Source organism: Coregonus lavaretus, assembly GCF_964263955.1.
Source record: "Coregonus lavaretus genome assembly, chromosome: 6".
In the NCBI taxonomy this organism is placed as follows: domain Eukaryota; kingdom Metazoa; phylum Chordata; class Actinopteri; order Salmoniformes; family Salmonidae; genus Coregonus; species Coregonus lavaretus.
Genome location: NC_139993.1, coordinates 53,018,439 through 53,036,415, shown reverse-complemented (window position 1 = coordinate 53,036,415; position 17,977 = coordinate 53,018,439). Strand labels below are relative to the sequence as shown.

Sequence of the window (17,977 nt, the reverse complement as noted above, 5' to 3'; positions counted from 1 at the left end):
CCAACCCTTAATGATAGTACAGCAGGTTTTCAAAACTCAGTCACAACTTCCAGTCCTCCAGTGCCCTTGCTTCCTATCTTGTTCATAGGCATCAGTTTAGGGCAGATAGGTATAACATTATTTTAATAACAAAAATGGAAAATACCAATGAATTCCCTTTAATAATTCAAATGAACATTGATAAATTATGAAGATAACTGGATTAGCGCTGATTTGACTCTTCTTGCTGTATTCTTCTTTGTGCCCTTGAACAATTCCTGCAGTCAGATTTGTAGTTAGATTAGGCTCCAACAGTAACATTAAAGTTGAAGACTGAAGTGGTTGCTGTGGGCATTGAGCAGAGAGCAACCAAAACATCCTAATTTCTTGAATCAGTTACTATGGGCCAAAACGACCTCACTTCCTATTTTCTGTGGCCGTGGGCGCCGACTTCCTGCCCAGCTCCCTGGCCCTCTCAGTAGCAGTCTCCACAGCAGTCATGGTGGCGGCCCTCACACCCCCCTGCTCCATGGCATGAAGCCCAAAAATAGTCGTGCCTCCTGGTGTACACACCTCCGAACGCAGTTGGGCTGGATGCTTCCCTGAGTCCCTCAACAACTGGCCTGCCCCCTGGAAAAGAAAGGAACATTATACATGAACAGAGACACAGAAGTACCTGTGCTAATATAATACAAATGAGGGCTGCTTTATGAAACCAGAAACTCACCAATACAGTCTGAGCAGCGATGCTATGGGCCAGAGCACTGGGCATGCCCATCTTCACCGCTCCCTCAGCCAGCGCCTCTGCAAACAGATACACCTGCAAGGCCAAGGACTCTGTTATGACCAGAACGTTACCCCTTTCAGTCTTGTCTTCTCCATCCCTCTATCCCTTCTTCCTTTATTTACCTCCATCCCTCTCCCACCCCTCTATTCCTACCTTCCCTCCATCCATTTTACATTTACATTTTAGTAATTTAGCAGACACTCTTATCCATAGCGACTTACAATGAGTGGAAATTCAATAGATTAGGCCCTTCAAACTCAACTCTGGACATCGAAGCCAGTTCCACTGCATTTTTTCATTGTTGCCCTCCAATCAGGGACTGACTTAGACCTAGGACACCAGGTGTGTGCAATTAATTATCAGGTAGAACAGAAAACCAGCAGGCTCCGGAACTTGTAGGGTAAGAGTTGAATACCCTTGGATTAGGCCATCCCTCCCCTCCCACTCACAAAGGCCACCCCACTGCCGCTGAGCCCAGTGTGGATATCTATCCAGGCCTCGGGCCCCTCCTCCACCAGGCCACAATGCTGAAGCAGCGAGCGGAGCAGATCCCCGTCCTCCTGCCGAGCCCGCGTCCCCCGCGAGAACAACAGTGCCCCTTGCTGGACCAGACAGGGAAGGTTGGGCATCAGTCTCAAAACCACCGCATCAAATGGCAGGAGCTGGAGGAGAGGGGGGGGAAGACATGAGAGAGGGAGAGCGAGAGGAACAGCGGTGTTAGGATGGATGGAGGGAAGGAGGAAGAAGAAGAGAGAGGGCATGTGACAGAGAACGAAACACACAATTATGGTATTTTGCTTTATTGCTCGAAATGTTCTTGCCTTTTGTTTGTCTGCAAAGAAAAAAAATCGGCAGATATACTACAGGCATGTCTATCAGATATCTGATCAACCAATCAAGCAACTCAAGTTACTCAGGTTACTAAGCAATAGTTTAAAAACCCAACCCTCTCCTCAGGACTCACCCCCTGAAGCGTTGCCAAGGTTACACCTGCTGCCACGGAGACAATGATGTGTTTCCGGGTGACGTGGTCTGTAATCTCACTGAGAACGGTTGCAACGAGGTGTGGTTTGACCGCCACAAACACCATGTCACAGCTACTGACCAGCTCTGCATTGGAGTGGGTGACAGCCACCCCCAACTCCTGAAATAAAATGAAAACAGAGGTGAATGGTAGCTCTGTGCACTGTGCATAACACACACACAAATTTGTAGAGCAATAGATTCATCACTGCAAATACAGTGATGATATCGACTGACGGGGGTGGAGAAAATAAGTGGGTGTGGAAAGAAGAGGAATGTGTACCTGAAAGCGACCAAAGTTCCTTGTGGAGGGTGCGCTCACTTTAACGTTGGTGGGCGGGACATCTCCTGCAATTAAACATTCTGCAAGTTTTTTTAGGCAAGTCAAGAGTCACACACACACACACCCCAGGGTTGGGGTCAATTCGAATTGAAGGCAGGCAATTCTAATTGAAGGCAGTCAATTCAGGAAGTAAACTGAAATTCCAATTCAATATTTGCAAAAAAGGGCATCTACTTTCAATGACTTCTCAATCAACTGAAAAGGAGAAGCTATTTATGCAAGATGTTTTTTCAGTTTGGGATTTTATATTCAAATCACTTCCTGAATTGACCGACTTCAATTCGAATTGACCCCAACCCTGACACACACACTAGATTCTTCTGACTGTTGGCTCACTGACCAGACTACAGGACTCCCTTGGCTATCCCGTAGGCCGTGTTACATGCCCTGATGAAGACACACACACACACACACACTATATTCTCCCTGTTGACCTACCAGACTGCAGGACTCCCTTGGCTATCCCGTAGGCCATGTTGCCTGCCCCGATGAAGCCGATTCTCAGGTTGGAGTCCATCTCAGGAGGCGTCTCTGGGTCTGGGTCTGTCTTGATCTGCATGGGGGGCAAAGATAAATCACTAGTTTTATGAACCATAACAGGGGCACCAATGATTATAATGACATCATCACTAGCGTCTCAAATGGCACCCTATAAAGTGTACTACTTTTGACATGGGCTCATAGTGGGGCGGCAGGTAGCCTAGCAGTTAGAGTGTTGGGACAGTAAGGTTGCTTGTTCGAATGCCTGAGCGGCAAGGTGGAAAATCTGCCAAGGCAGTTAACCCCCACAACAACTGCTCCCCGGGTGCCGATGACGTCGATTAAGGCAGCCCCAACACCTCTCTGATTCAGAGGGGTTGGGTTAAAAGCAGAGGACACATTTCGGTTGAATGCATTCTGTTGTGCAACTGACTAGGTATCCCCTTTCCCTTAGGGTTCTGGTCAAAAGTAGTGCACTGTATAGGGAATACAGTGCCAGGGCACAGACAACATAATCATGGGCTTGACGTCTGGGCAATGGTAAGAAATCAAATGAGCGCATTGCCTACAATGACATCCACAGTAGAATTATCATGCAACGACTGAGCAGCAGTTACTACTTCTTCTTCGGAATCTTCAGTCTCTTCCTCATGCACTGTAGGCTTAGGCCTATTCCGAATACGAACAGGGCCGCGGTTGGTGTCATGCGAGCGGTTCCATGTTTCAGATTCATCCATTATTGATTGCATCGTGGTTGCATATTGTGGGAAACGAGTAAGTTTCACTGTTTGCTGGTTGTTATTCCAGCTATAATACGATGTCTTGAGAACTTTCCATCGGTGCCTTATCTGGTCAATTGATCTGTGATACCCGGCCTGTTTCATTCTCTTCTCTGCTACCTTGAACAACTTCAGGTTTCGAACCTTCCGACCGTCCAAGTGCTTCGCTATGTCCAGCTCCCTTAAAACTTTTAACATATATTCAGTCTCCTCCGAGTCCCAGAAGTATTTTTTCATGGCAGACATTTTTAACTGGTAGGTTTTTTTTAGGTTGCGATATATAGCGATCAAAGTATAATATTGATCTGTCCGAATATTCCGAATGGATCTCGATCGGATTATACACATTCCACCTATGCTTTGCTGCGGTCGTCACTAGTTACCAACGCCACAAAGTCATAAACCCCGCCTATTTTTACAATGTATCTTCTTAAAATCTGATTTTAAATCTAACCCTAACCTTAACCACACTGCTAACCTTATGCCTTAAATTAAGACCAAAAAGCACATTTTTGTTTTCATAAATATTAAAGATAGGCAATTTTGACTTTGTGACTGTGATAACTAGTGGAAACACTTTACTGCCGGAACAATAACAAATTAACTTCCGGTTTCAGCCTTCATAATAAAAGCCCTCATATACGCCATAAACCCATTATCTTATTAAACATTTCAATAAAACGTAAAAATAATAATTGATAAACACCTATTGGTCAATATGTGCAATATTTAAGCAATAAGGCACGATGGTGTGCGGTATATGGCCAATATACCATGGCTAAGGGCTGCTCTTAGGCAAGACGCAATTTTTAAAGTCATTTTAGCAGACGCTCTTATCCAGAGCGACTTACAGTTAGTGAGTGCATACATTCGGAATACAGGCGGAATGTCTGGATACAGCCCTTAGCCGTGGTATATTGGCCATATACCACACACCCCAGAGGTGCCTTATTGCTATTATAAACTGGTTACCAACATAATTAGAACAGTACAAAAATATTTGTCATACTGTGGTATACGGTCTAATATACCACGGCTTTCAACCAATCAGCATTCAGGGCTCGAACCACCCAGTTTATAATTACTGTTAAACTCTAATCGTTTTTTGTTGATGTTGTTTTGTGTCTTCTCACTTTTGTTTATTGTTTATTTCACTCGCTTTGGCAATGTAAACACGTTTCCCATACCAATAAAGCCTCTTTGAATTGAATTGCTAACTAGGTGTTGGACTGACAGAAACAGGGGTCTTGGGTTTGGCTCCCAGTCACTTCTGATAGTACTGACACAAATCTTTGGGCTCACACACGTGTGCTTTTATAACTAGTACTAGAACCACAACTACATCGAGCTGCTAGCTACTACAGCTCAACAGTTTAACTAGCTAGCTAGCATATGATTCAAATTGACTTCACTTAATTTGAGATATATATGTATTATACAGTTGCCTAGTTATTGTTACCTTCAATCAAATCCAGGGATTGTGTAGTGGCTTTGAGCTCAGCTGACTCACGAGTCTTCCTGTCTGAGCAAGTTGCTGCACATGATCTGATCTGTATATCATCTCAACTTCAGATATATGTAGCATGAAGGACACATATGATAGAAAGATCTACGAATCTGCCGAAGCTCAAAGGGGCAATTGGCCAATGATCAAACAAGAAGTCAAGCCTGTTCCTTGTTGTGTATCTCGCGAGATCCAGAAAGACGCTGATCCGATTGGCTGTTTCCTGTACTATTTAAAACAGATGAATGTGGATGTGAGAAATTAAAGGGTTCTCATTCATATCAGCTGAGTTTGGCTCATTACAATCAACGAAGGATTGTACCAGCGAAACTCCGACGAAACAACAGTGGTACAAAGATATTTTGAGGTAATTTGGCATTATGTCACAACTTTTGAATTTGGTAGGTAGGCTAATGTCATTACGATTTAGCTTTGCTTCAATGTTTTATTTTTTAAATGTAAATGGTTTCTTTTCATTCGATTCTAACTTTTTTTTAAAGAAAATAAAGCATGCACACGGTCTGATCTCCTGTTTAGTTTAGTTCAATTCAATTATTTCAAAAATATTTTACCATCTGCAATCAACACCTTGAGTCTGCATGTCCGGCCACACCGCCTGTCAGCTGTGCAGTGCAGGCTCCGAGAGGGCGCTGCATCTGACATTTCCTTTTGTTTGAGTCGAAGTCAGTCCGTAATGAATTGAATAACAAAATATTCCCTTAATGCCTCTCATAATAAAAAGGAGTGGGCTTTGATCCCCGGTTGTCTACGCTGTTTGCTCGCTGAGCTAAAGCCTAGGCATTTTAATGGGGAGTTAATGTAAGTCTTCAGCTGTCAGACCAGGTTACTCATCAACCGAGCGTGTTTTACCCAACCGGTTCCATTGCTCAACTTGTCGGTCACTTACACTGCATTTTCCCCTTGGACAATAAAGTTGATCCTATCCATTCAAACTTCATGTGTACATGTCCTCCCTGTGTAGCCTACTTTCTCCAGCACTCAGATGGCTCAGCCGGTGATGACCAGTCAGCTTGGCCTTATACTGCTGGTCTGTGTGCTGGCCTCCCGGTGTGGTCCTGTGAACGGTTTCTTTGACTGGTTGAAGCCGACGCAGCCAGGGGCTCCAGCCCTCGCCCCTTCACTGGTCCCTGGACTACCCGGGGGAGATGCCCAGCCGTTCGAGATGACCATAGCCGATGAAAAGTTCCTAGCAGAGGCAAAAAATATGGAGCTCAGCCCGTTGGACAGCTGTCATTACCGGGTAATGTGATGGATAGTATTATTCTCTACTTCTACACACATTAGTCAGGTCTTCTCGCTTAGATAACAGAATCTGTGTTTCAACCATATGAATATGGTCTATGAAGCCTTGGCTGAGCAGTCATGCATGATGATGCATCCTACTGTTATTCTTACCCAAAGAAAGCTTGGGCTATGTGTCCACCTAACAACTATTTATTTCACCAGGAAGTGACACTGATGTATAATAGTTTATAGGCCTGTTCATGGGCATCAGAGCACCTCAGAAGATGCAGGGCTTATCCACTCATCAGTTGAATGCATTTCTTTAAAACATGCTCTGACTTCATATTGATCATCCTCTATCATCAGCCAATAGAAAAGGTCTGTCCCTGTCCCTCCAGGTGGTTGCCCAGCTGAAGTCTACCTGCGCTAGCCTATCAGAGGAGCAGCTGGCCAAACTGGGCGTTGTCCTGTTCAACTGCCAGGCAGAGGTGGAGGGGCGTAGGACGTACCCCTGCACTGAGGACATGGTACGCTCCAAGATGTATACTTTTTTTCTCCCGCTAAGAGATATCTAGAAACAAAAAAATGTAATCAATTGTTTTGGGAGTTGGTTGTTTTATATATTAGAATGTTAATACAGTTGTCTCTCCTAATCACTGACGTTAGAGGACTTGGTGGGTTGAAGGCAGAATTGTTAGTGGGTGCCATATTTTCATATTGGAAGGCTCTCAGTCCTCTTCCCAGTCTGTGAATCTGGGTCATTTTCATTAGGGCATACAGCAGCAAATTGTTTTAAAATGATTTGCAGTGGGAAACCAGTATTTGTTATTGGACAACTTCAAGTAGTGCCTCCTGCTTCACTCGGTTCTGTTTCATTATGTGCCTAAGCTCGACCCAGTTTGCATGCACAGCGCTGAAGCTGATTTCATAGTGTCTGTACAGTATGTTAACCCTCTTCTCCTGCCAGTCCCTAAAGCAGTGCACAGCAGACATGGACTCGGACACGTGGAATGCTTACCACATAGTGAGCAACCGGGCACGCTCCGTGTGTTACGCCACCCGTCAGCAGCACTTCCGCCGCCAGTCCGAGCTCACCGTCAACGCGCTAATCTCTACGGCAACCAGCCAACTGGACGCCATGAAGGACCTGAAGGTCAGTTGTCTTTTTGTCAATCTCTCCCTCGTTCTCTGTCCCCCCCTTCTTGCTCTCACTTTTTTCCCCCTTCTATTCAAAGGGAGAGACCTCCAGTAATGTCCGTTTTTCTTTCTCCGTTGTCTGTCATAATATGTGGACTTGAGTGTCTCTGCTTTGTTCTACCACAGGAAGGTCAGCTGGAGCTGAAGGAGCTGACTTCGGCGTCCCTGGAGAGGCTGCTGGAGGGTCACAGTGCCCTGGAGGCCCAGCAGGGGGCACTTTGGGTGGGCCAGGAGCAGCTGGAGACCTCTCTCTCCTCTAACCTGGAGCGTCTGGGCCAGGAGAAGGCCCTCATTGCCTCCGGACAGGAACTGGTGGCCCAGCTCATCCACGGAATCACACACAGGATGGGTAGGAGGAGATGCATGCACAAACACACACTGTTTGTTGTTCTCTATTTCACAGCCTTAATCCACTATAATACCAACAATTTTTATACCTAAACCAAGATAGACCACAGCCTGTCGTTTCCAATGGGAACAAATGAGTCATAGTGGGCAGAACAAGCACAAGCTAGCGAGATGCTATTGGCGCGTTCTAGCATATTTCCGTTAGGGAATGCCTACTCTGTGAAGTGCGTGTGTGCAATAACTCAATTTGCCTTTGCACTCCTGCTAAACAATGTGATAAAAAAAAATAACTTGTGCAAAGCGTAAAGTCTACAAAACGTAGTTTTGTGAACAGAACTGTATTGAGATCAAATGTTTCATCAATGAGAAAATGTGCAGAATGTAGGCCAAAATCCATCTTTGTTCCATCATCTCCCACTGCCGGCCAGGGGGCGCTTCATCTCACTACCATATTTGGTAGTGAGTGGAAAAGCCAAGCGGATGCTTCACATTTTATACATCCGGTGAAATATCGGTCTCATTGTTCTATCTGTGATAATACTCTTGTTCACTCCTAGCACTTTCTCTCTCACATGCTCTTATGTGAAGATGCTCTCTTTCTCAACACCGTATGTGGTCTGTTTTTGCTCTGTACAACTCACTGACTCTTTACAAAATTGCTTGTGTGAGATCATGTTCACTTCATGTCTTCTGCCTCCCTTCTAGAGAACGTCAGTGAACAGCTAAAGGATCAAGGGTCAGAGGTGCAGGAGGGTCACAAGGCCATTCTGGATGACCTCGCTGAGGTCAGTGGGCGCACAAAGGACATCTATAGCAAAATAGGTAAGAAGCAACATGTATATGTTCATCACACTAACTTGTAATTTGGGATAAAGCTACTGATTCTGGATAAATACAATGAATGATCTGTATTTTGTTGCAAATGCTACTTATTGATTTAATTATTTTTTTTTGACAGCTTGAGATGCATGGCAAGATGCAGTATCTTCGTTTTTTGTCTTTTAGGACAATTTTATTCATTTGTAAAATACCTTAAGTTTGAGCTTTGGCAAAAAAAGGCTACAGAGTTTATCTTGTGACAGCAATAACATTTTTGGCATAAAAGGGCTCGTAAATTATATTGCACTGAAACGAAGTATGTAAATTAGGCATATGTATCCCATTTTTAAACCCAGTTAACACACCTCATCAGTGTTGCGATGTTCGGTTTTCCTGCCAAATTGGGCTACTTTGAAAACCATGTCGCGGGTGAAACTCTAATGGTCGCGGGTTTTTGGGCTATTTCTAAATTGCAACGCGGCCGCCATGTCATTTCTCTTTAAAAAAATATGTATTTCACTGTGACCTGCTGCTGACTGAGGCAGGCTGTTGTTGATTGAGTGGTGGGGAGGACGGGAGGAGGGGGTTTGTGTGTTCAGAGAGCACTACAGTTATTGGCTGTGTCGCGAGAGGAGAGCAGCACGCGCGCACGTTGTGACAAGTTTTCCCAGTTGTAGGTAGGCTATTTAGATTTGTCATTATGGAGACACCTTTTTACTTAAAACATTAATACGCTAGAACTGATGCACATCAATAAATAATGCAGACCAAGCACTGGAAAACAACTGAGCGCACTAGAGCGCATTCATTAAATCTGCTCGGAGGTGGTTTAAACTGCATTCTAATCTTTACTGCTTAAAGAAAACTGTATCAAGTGAAGTGCTTTATTCATGCTCAGTTCTTGGGTCTCGAGGGCTGCCGGAGTGGAAATGGAAGTTATGGAACTCCCTCGCGTGGTTATTTTTATGGGGAAAAGTCCTCAATGAAACTGAAAGGCTAAATGTGGAGAATTATACATTTGCCTCAGTTGGCAATCAAGTAGCCTATTAATGTACAGTGGGGAGAACAAGTATTTGATACACTGCTGATTTTGCAGGTTTTACTACTTACAAAGCATGTAGAGGTCTGTAATTTTTTATCATAGGTACACTTCAACTGTGAGAGACGGAATCTAAAACAAAAATCCAGAAAATCACATTGTATGATTTTTAAGTAATTAATTAGCATTTTATTGCATGACATAAGTATTTGATACATCAGAAAAGCAGAACTTAATATTTGGTACAGAAACCTTTGTTTGCAATTACAGAGATCATACGTTTCCTGTAGGTCTTGACCAGGTTTGCACACACTGCAGCAGGGATTTTGGCCCACTCCTCCATACAGACCTTCTCCAGATCCTTCAGGTTTCGGGGCTGTCGCTGGGCAATACGGACTTTCAGCTCCCTCCAAAGATTTTCTATTGGGTTCAGGTCTGGAGACTGGCTAGGCCACTCCAGGACCTTGAGATGCTTCTTACGGAGCCACTCCTTAGTTGCCCTGGCTGTGTGTTTCGGGTCGTTGTCATGCTGGAAGAACCAGCCACGACCCATCTTCAATGCTCTTACTGAGGGAAGGAGGTTGTTGGCCAAGATCTCGCGATACATGGCCCCATCCATCCTCCCCTCAATACGGTGCAGTCGTCCTGTCCCCTTTGCAGAAAAGCATCCCCAAAGAATGATGTTTCCACCTCCATGCTTCACGGTTGGGATGGTGTTCTTGGGGTTGTACTCATCCTTCTTCTTCCTCCAAACACGGCGAGTGGGTTTAGACCAAAAAGCTCTATTTTTGTCTCATCAGACCACATGACCTTCTCCCATTCCTCCTCTGGATCATCCAGATGGTCATTGGCAAACTTCAGACGGGCCTGGACATGCGCTGGTTTAAGCAGGGGGACCTTGCGTGCGCTGCAGGATTTTAATCCATGACAGCTTAGTGTTACTAATGGTTTTCTTTGAGACTGTGGTCCCAGCTCTCTTCAGGTCATTGACCAGGTCCTGCCATGTAGTTCTGGGCTGATCCCTCACCTTCCTCATGATCATTGATGCCCCACGAGGTGAGATCTTGCATGGAGCCCCAGACCGAGGGTGATTGACCGTCATCTTGAACTTCTTCCATTTTCTAATAATTGCGCCAACAGTTGTTGCCTTCTCACCAAGCTGCTTGCCTATTGTCCTGTAGCCCATCCCAGCCTTGTGCAGGTCTACAATTTTATCCCTGATGTCCTTACACAGCTCTCTGGTCTTGGCCATTGTGGAGAGGTTGGAGTCTGTCTGTTTGATTGAGTGTGTGGACAGGTGTCTTTTATACAGGTAACGAGTTCAAACAGGTGCAGTTAATACATGTAATGAGTGGAGAACAGGAGGGCTTCTTAAAGAAAAACTAACAGGTCTGTGAGAGCTGGAATTCTTACTGGTTGGTAGGTGATCAAATACTTATGTCATGCAATAAAATGCAAATTAATTATTTAAAAATCATACAATGTGATTTTCTGGATTTTTGTTTTAGATTCTGTCTCTCACAGTTGAAGTGTACCTATGATAAAAATTCCAGACCTCTACATGCTTTGTAAGTAGGAAAACCTGAAAAATCGGCAGTGTATCAAATACTTGTTCTCCCCACTGTATATGCCATTGTAGGCTACCATTTGATTCAATAAATATGTTGAAATTACGATATCACTGTAGTCATTGCAAATCAATTTGTGCCACTTGTGTAGCCTACCTGGAGCTGGCAAACCAATTTAATAAATAGCCTATAACTTCAGTTTATTGTTGTTGTAGCCTTGTTATTATGAACGCATTAGATTGACGGTAAATCAGATTAGGCTACAGGTAAAACAAATTCTAAAAAATAAACACTGGCTGTTGTTGGCATACATATTATTGATATTTTATTCAGTGATTGAAATTATGACCACATCCTCCGTAGCCTATTCCAGCAGGCTGTTGGGAAACACAAGCACTTCTTATTGCGCAGTCGCCTCGCTATTCATGATGAATAAATTGGTATGTTAATTTGAACTAAGCAAGCTGCTAAATTGTTCAGTTTACATCTTGTCTAGGCTACTGTAGACTATATTAAATGAGATGTAGGCATATCTGGCTATAGGCTACCTGCCTTTATCGAAGCAAGCTATGGCAAAATGTAATTCGAATAATAAAGCCAGATTTTAGTCTGTAGCCTGTCTATTGACTTGTCATTTCAAATCTCGCAAAGGGCCATTTATAATGGTTTGTAGTCTTAACATCTGGCACATAATAACAGTACAATTGCCAGAAAATAGCTTAACATCTGTTTTTTTATGTTCATCCAAGTGTTTCTTGCTCAGAGATTTCGAGATCCTCTGTCCAACTTTCATCACTCACTCTCCTGTCAGATTTATCTATAGTTATGCACAAAGGGGATTTATTTACAGTTATAAACCTGGTTCGAGCCCTGAATGTGATTGGCTGAAAGCCGTGGTATATCAGACCATATACCCGGGGGTTTGTGGTATATGGCTAACAACTGTATCCAGGCACTGCATTGCATCGTGCTTAAGAACAGCCCTTAGCCATGGTATATTGGCCATATACCATACCCCCTTGTGACATATTGCTTAATCATAGCAGTAAACAAGTTAAATCAACATCCATTGATGGAAAATTATCTGGCGACTTTAATAAGGGGGAATTATTTTCTCATGCCACATTCAAATTCCTTTGTCATAGCTTGCAATAATTCTTATTTTGAGAACTCGAATTTAGCTTCTAACGTCTTTACAAGTTACTATGATATTCCTTAATTGGCTTGATAGCGTTATGGGAAAATAGTTTATTGTATAGATATGGCAACTCAATTGCTGTAATAATAAATTAAGGCCTATTGGGTGGGTTTTGAGTGGTAATTGTTCTAGAAATGTTTGCTTGACCTGGCAACCCTGGATCCCATAGAGATTATATTAGTATTCTATGTTCGGCGCTGGAGTCTTGTGCATCATGATTTTCTCCATGCACCGCTAATCTGATTTTGATTGAATGGCGCTTCTTCCACCTTTCAAGCCACCCGCTCGAACCGGTTTAATCAGTGTGTCCAAATTCTTTGGCTAGTTGATTGGCCATCTCCCTGAGCAGTGGAACGCTCACCGGGACACCTGGATTGTTGTACCACGGTAGCAGAGCCGCTTCCACATCCCCTGCTTTCTCTACTCTCATTGAGGTCAAGAGGGAGAATGTGACTGAATAATTTACTGCAGTCAACCGAAATTGTAACTTTCCGTAGTCGCATAAATAATGATTCTGGCGAGTGGTGACGCTAACCAATAGGAGCTGTCAAAAATTGTTCTTTCGGTTTCGGGGCCTGCTTTCAAAATACCCAAAACGCTGTTTAAAATTATTTAGGTCAAATTATATATTTTTTGCAGGTTTAAATGACAAATTATTGTCAAACAATAGTGTAATTGGTATATTATAAACTATCATTATAGTTAATTTGACATTGTTTATCATTGATGTTGACAATATAACACCTCATTAATAAAGAATGATTTTTATTAATGATTTAACATTATTGAAATACTGTATCTTTAATTGTTTGGATCAGATCATTTGTTTTTCTCCTTGTCACCATGGGAATGTGATCTCAGACCACAGTGTGTCAGGGTTCCTGCAGTATCAGAAACTGACAGCTCAGTACTATGTGGATCTCATGGGAAAACTGGAACGCATGAATGGAACCCTGGGAACCATGCTGCATTACCTTGACAACATGCAGCGTCGTCTAGAGGAGAGGCTTCATGTTATCCAGGGTTACCTGGGCTTGGCAGGTAGAGTAGTGTGTGTGTATACACAGACACCTTTTTAGAATCAGACCAGGTATACACACCTTCAGACCACCAGATGCATTTTTATTGCAAAGGTCAACAGATATTTTCTATTGCAGTGAGAAGGAACATTTCAACTTACTTCCTTCCTCTATCAGGTATACACATTTTGCAGTACATTCCCTCCCTGTGTTCCTGTCCTGCAGGTCTGAGCCTGGCTGCAGTGTGGACGTGTGTGGTGCATGCTGGGTACTTCCTGCTGTGTGCGGTGGTACTGACGTTCCTGCGCTGTCCGTCCTTCTCCCGAGCCATGCTGCTCTTCACAGTCCCGCTCAACGCTGTGGCCGAGGTCAACCAACAGCCTGCCCTGGACCTCGCCAGTCTGAGCATGCTGCTGCTTACACTCTCACTTGGTACGGGCAGGTGTGTGTGTGTGTGTGTGCTGCTGCCCCACTCACTGGATACTAAGGAAGGGTGTGTGTGATGAGCTTTTCTCACCCTATCACTCATGACTGGTTGGCTGTCTGACTGGGATATGAATAATTAGCCCTCTTATGGGTGATGTGGACTTGTGATGTTGTCATTACACTCTCCTCAGGCTACTGGTTGGCGATGCAGGTGTTGTGGGCGTGTTCTCAGATGAGAGGAAAGAAGGTCCCCAGTCTGCTCCCCCCTCAGAAGACCCTGGAACCAGAAAGCCACCACGTCCCCCACTACCACCACCCTCACTCCTGCGGCCCGTCCTCCTCCACCCCCCTGAGGTGAGTGACAGTAGGGTAGCTCCAGAATTGAATTACATTTGATTTTGGATTTGCAAATAAAACATGCATCACAACATGTGCATTTACCAGAGGAAAGCGTGAATTAAAATAGTTATTTTCAAAGTGGCCCTCGACGGTAAAGGGTGGTTACTGCTAATTATGTGAACTGAGTTTGATATAATGTAGCCGATACTTCTCTCTCCCTCTGTGTCTTCTTCTCCTTACACTCAGAGATGAGCTGGATGGTCTCATGGAGCCAGGAGACCTGCTGGATCAGGACAGCTTCATGACTGGTGTGTAACACACACTACAACTGGACCGTGTTCTCTTCAGAATTCCTCTCAAAATTAATGGAAAACACTTCTCTTGTCTCCCTTATTTATTTTCTAATCATTTCCAGGTGACCCCTGCATAGCAGCACTGTCTCCCTCCCATGCCCACTATATTGCTGAGGCCAAGTTTGTGCCTGTTATGGCCTCACCGGCCCACTCTACTCCCAGGTTCAAGTGCCGGCCTAGTCTCTCTGCGGTGAGCATGAATTTAGCAGATTAATGTCCTTAAGGGAGATTGAGGGCATTAGTGTCATACACATTGATGGACCTAGTTAGTTATAAACCAGTAGGATTAGGTACTTACTAAATGTAATCAGTAACTAGTTACCTGGCCAAAATTCTAATCACAAATTTTTGGATTACTCAAACTCAGTAACATAATCTGATTTACTTTTAGATTACTTTCCCCATAAGAGGCATAGGTTAGTAGCTGGCACAGTCATAAAATCTGATTTAAACCTAACCTTAACCACACTGCTAACCCTAATGGTTATGGTTAGGCATTAGGGTTATACGTGTTGTTAGGGTTAGCTACACATACAGATTGATTGCTCTGTCATCTATGACATACTGTTTTCAGATTGGTAGGCTATTCTTGACATTCTGTGTTCTGATTGGCAGGCTGTCCTGGAAGGTCTGCCCCAAAGGAACCTGGGAGGAATGATGGATGCATTGAGCAAATCACAGAGCGCCAGCCCCAACCAATCCCTGGCCAGCAACAGGTTAGTGTTCTAACCAACCCGGTTCAGGCAACAACTCGGTATGCAATGTTTGACATTTACTGTGTTTGTATACTATACGATGACGCATCGTATTACATTTTTGCTATGCCACACCTGTACTGTATGTGTATAGGTGCGTGTGGTCATAGTTTTATATAGGTGTGACTATAGAATTTAAAAGGGATAATCAAGTAATACAAGGGATTACTTGAGTGCATTGTGAAAAGTTTACCTTTTATATATCAACTGTACTGCCTGGCTTATCTTGCTACAACTAAAGATGACGTGTCATATCAGATCACATTATTATGCAACACCTATGTGATGTGTTTAGAGGGACCAGGGATTACTTGTGTGCATTGTGAGAATTACATTTATTGCCTGGATTATTTTAGTACAACCAATGATGACATATAAAATCACTTTATGCCACACACCATACAATGTTTATAGAGGAACAAATGGTTACTACTGTGTTGTTAGCTTTGTACAGCTAGTAGATGGGTTTGATCAAAGGTATTTGATACAAGTTGGACCAGTTCTGGAGGTCAATCAACTATAGTTTTCACCATTGTGACCAGCACAAGAGGGGGACAGACGGTGTGTTTTTAGACTACATTGCAGTCAGGCTGTGCAGAATCCCTGATCTACAAATCACCTTGTATCTGAAAAAACGACTCATTATGTGATCAAGATTAGTTATTCTGCGCCTCACCTTGCTCAAACTGACCCCCCTCAAACATGCAGATTTATTTTCTTCCTCTCTCCCTCCTATCGTCCTGTCCCGTTAGCTCTGTGTCTGGTCGTCAGCTGTGTAATGGCACTACCAGGATGGGACACCAGTGTAAGAAGAGGGCGGTGCTGGGACAGGAGTACTGCCACGTCCACGAGAGTGGTTATACCTCCTACAACCGCCTCTGAACACCCTTGTTGCGTCACAAATGGCACTGTATTCATTATATAGTGCACTACTTTTGACCAGGGTCATAGGGCTTTAGTCAAAAGTAGTGCATTATGTAGGGAATAGCCTACCATTTGAATGCACACCCTGCTACCCCCTCCCCTTCCTCCATCCACCAGGAGCAAGTTCAGTAGGAGAAAACGTTTTGAAATGAGAAGGTACTACCTGAAATCGTACCAATAAGAACAGATTTCAGTTTTCCGTTGCAAAACGTTTTGCTACAGTGTGCCCAACTGAACACGACCCTAAACACCCCTGTCATGTGGTCATCCTCCCAGAACGACCAGGAAGTACTTGGGCTATTCTCCTATTTTATTTTAACAAATGAGTTTTATCAGGCTGTTACCATGGTTTCTCTGTTACTGTCAGGGTCTATCTATACTGTCTAAAGCAATGACCAGTTGACATGTGTAACTTTTTTAAAAATGTCTGTGTGGATGAAAGCACGTGCCTGTTACATCCTGTAGTAGGATACTCCCTGGCTGCAAATGTGAAAGTAATGTGATAAAGCTGATGTTACTGAATTCTACGAGGGATTATGGAGGCAGGATTGTTTGCTTTTATCATGACTTTGGGACCCTGTGTGTACATGATACCGACCAGTCTCTTGTTTAGGGTGTGGAGATTTGTTGTAATTTGCATCTGAGTTATGAAGAGGACAAAGGAGGTGAATTCTAACTTTCACTTAAGCTGAATTGTCCCTGAGTCATGTATTGGTGTCATTGAGACTCAGTGAAATTTGCCTTCAATAGAAGTTAAGATTTGCCCATAAAGCACTAAATTGCACTCATAAGTTACTGACTTGACTAACGTTTGGGAATATTATTTGTGCTTTTTGGATCTTAACTGTATTTGTCACTATTTTTGAAGCTGTCTAAGGCAAATGTTTTTGTATGAAGGGTATATCTATTGTTTTGGATTTTATTTTTGTATTAATAAATTATTTCAGTAATGCAGTTAGTGTAAACATTTGTGTGAAGGACATATTTCAAAGTTAATTGATCGTGCACACCGATCCGCAGGTGCAGTGAAATGCTTGTTACTAGCTCCAACAGTGCAGTAGAATGTCTCTCAAATAATCAAATCAAGAAATGACAGCAAGTCCAATTAACAATCCTGAGTACATATATTTGAGTGAGCATGTCAGAATCCAGAATGTATTTCCCATTTATTCTATTCTGGGCATCTAGATGAAGTATGCCACTAAAATGGGCACACTGGAAACCACATTTGATATCTTAATGGAAATAATGCCAAGGTGACAGTTCAATGATCAGCTTTGACTATATATTAGGAGACTAGGGGGGTGGTTTCCTGGACACCGATTTAAGCCTAGTCCTGGACTTAAAAGCACTTTTAATGGAGATTCTTTGAGTTTGCCTTTCAGATTAAGCCATGGACTGTCTGGGAGACCAGCCCTAGAATCCATTCTCCACCAGTGTTTGGGAAACTGACCCTAGAATCAATGTTATTTGGCATTCTCCACCAGCAAAGGAATGTGTGTTAGCCTGTACCAGTCTGTATGTGCTAACATTCCACTCCTTGTACTTCTATGTCATATGCCAAACATTTGGCATGATATGGAGTGGCTGATGGCTCACAGATCTAGGACCAGGCTAAATATGAGTTTCTGCTCTTTATCAAACAACTTGAGTTGCTGAGCCAGCTAGACTGGCTTGTCAACTAATGGTTAGTTAGTACCTATGAGCACACTGTTTAGCCTAGCCTCGTGGAACCAGACTGATATCTGTGTTTATTCTTTTTTTTCACGTGAAATATAATAGTGAATGTAGCGTTCAGGCTGGATCCACCAGGCTACCTTAAGCTGTGTGTTATTCACAATATACAATGGGC

The 17,977-nt window shown here is 43.4% G+C and overlaps 2 protein-coding genes across 3 annotated transcripts; one reads left to right on the top strand and one right to left on the bottom strand.

Annotated features, from left to right (window-relative positions):
- Positions 1 to 137: 137 nt before the first annotated feature.
- Positions 138 to 4,943, bottom strand: pycr3 (pyrroline-5-carboxylate reductase 3). Of its 2 annotated transcripts, none has more exons than XM_084163259.1 (7): positions 4,851 to 4,943; positions 2,571 to 2,685; positions 2,073 to 2,137; positions 1,731 to 1,910; positions 1,216 to 1,428; positions 707 to 799; positions 138 to 609 (listed from the first exon to the last, which is right to left on the bottom strand). In XM_084163259.1, the coding sequence occupies exons 2-7, from the start codon at positions 2,647 to 2,649 to the stop codon at positions 397 to 399; spliced, it is 843 nt and encodes a 280-aa protein (XP_084019385.1). In that variant the 5' UTR covers positions 2,650 to 2,685; positions 4,851 to 4,943; the 3' UTR covers positions 138 to 396. The 2 variants fall into 2 exon arrangements, with proteins under 2 accessions (XP_084019385.1, XP_084019384.1); XM_084163258.1 differs by lacking the exon at positions 4,851 to 4,943 and adding an exon at positions 3,182 to 3,783.
- A 193-nt stretch (positions 4,944 to 5,136) lies between these two features.
- On the top strand, positions 5,137 to 16,083 carry bmb (brambleberry; the record flags this gene model as incomplete). Its single annotated transcript, XM_084163257.1, is given in 15 exon segments — positions 5,137 to 5,157; positions 5,161 to 5,181; positions 5,185 to 5,262; positions 5,878 to 6,156; positions 6,539 to 6,667; positions 7,108 to 7,293; positions 7,464 to 7,686; positions 8,391 to 8,507; positions 13,171 to 13,350; positions 13,554 to 13,760; positions 13,946 to 14,108; positions 14,340 to 14,401; positions 14,509 to 14,636; positions 15,062 to 15,162; positions 15,954 to 16,083. Coding segments are annotated over 15 exon segments (2,025 nt in total).
- Positions 16,084 to 17,977: the final 1,894 nt, after the last annotated feature.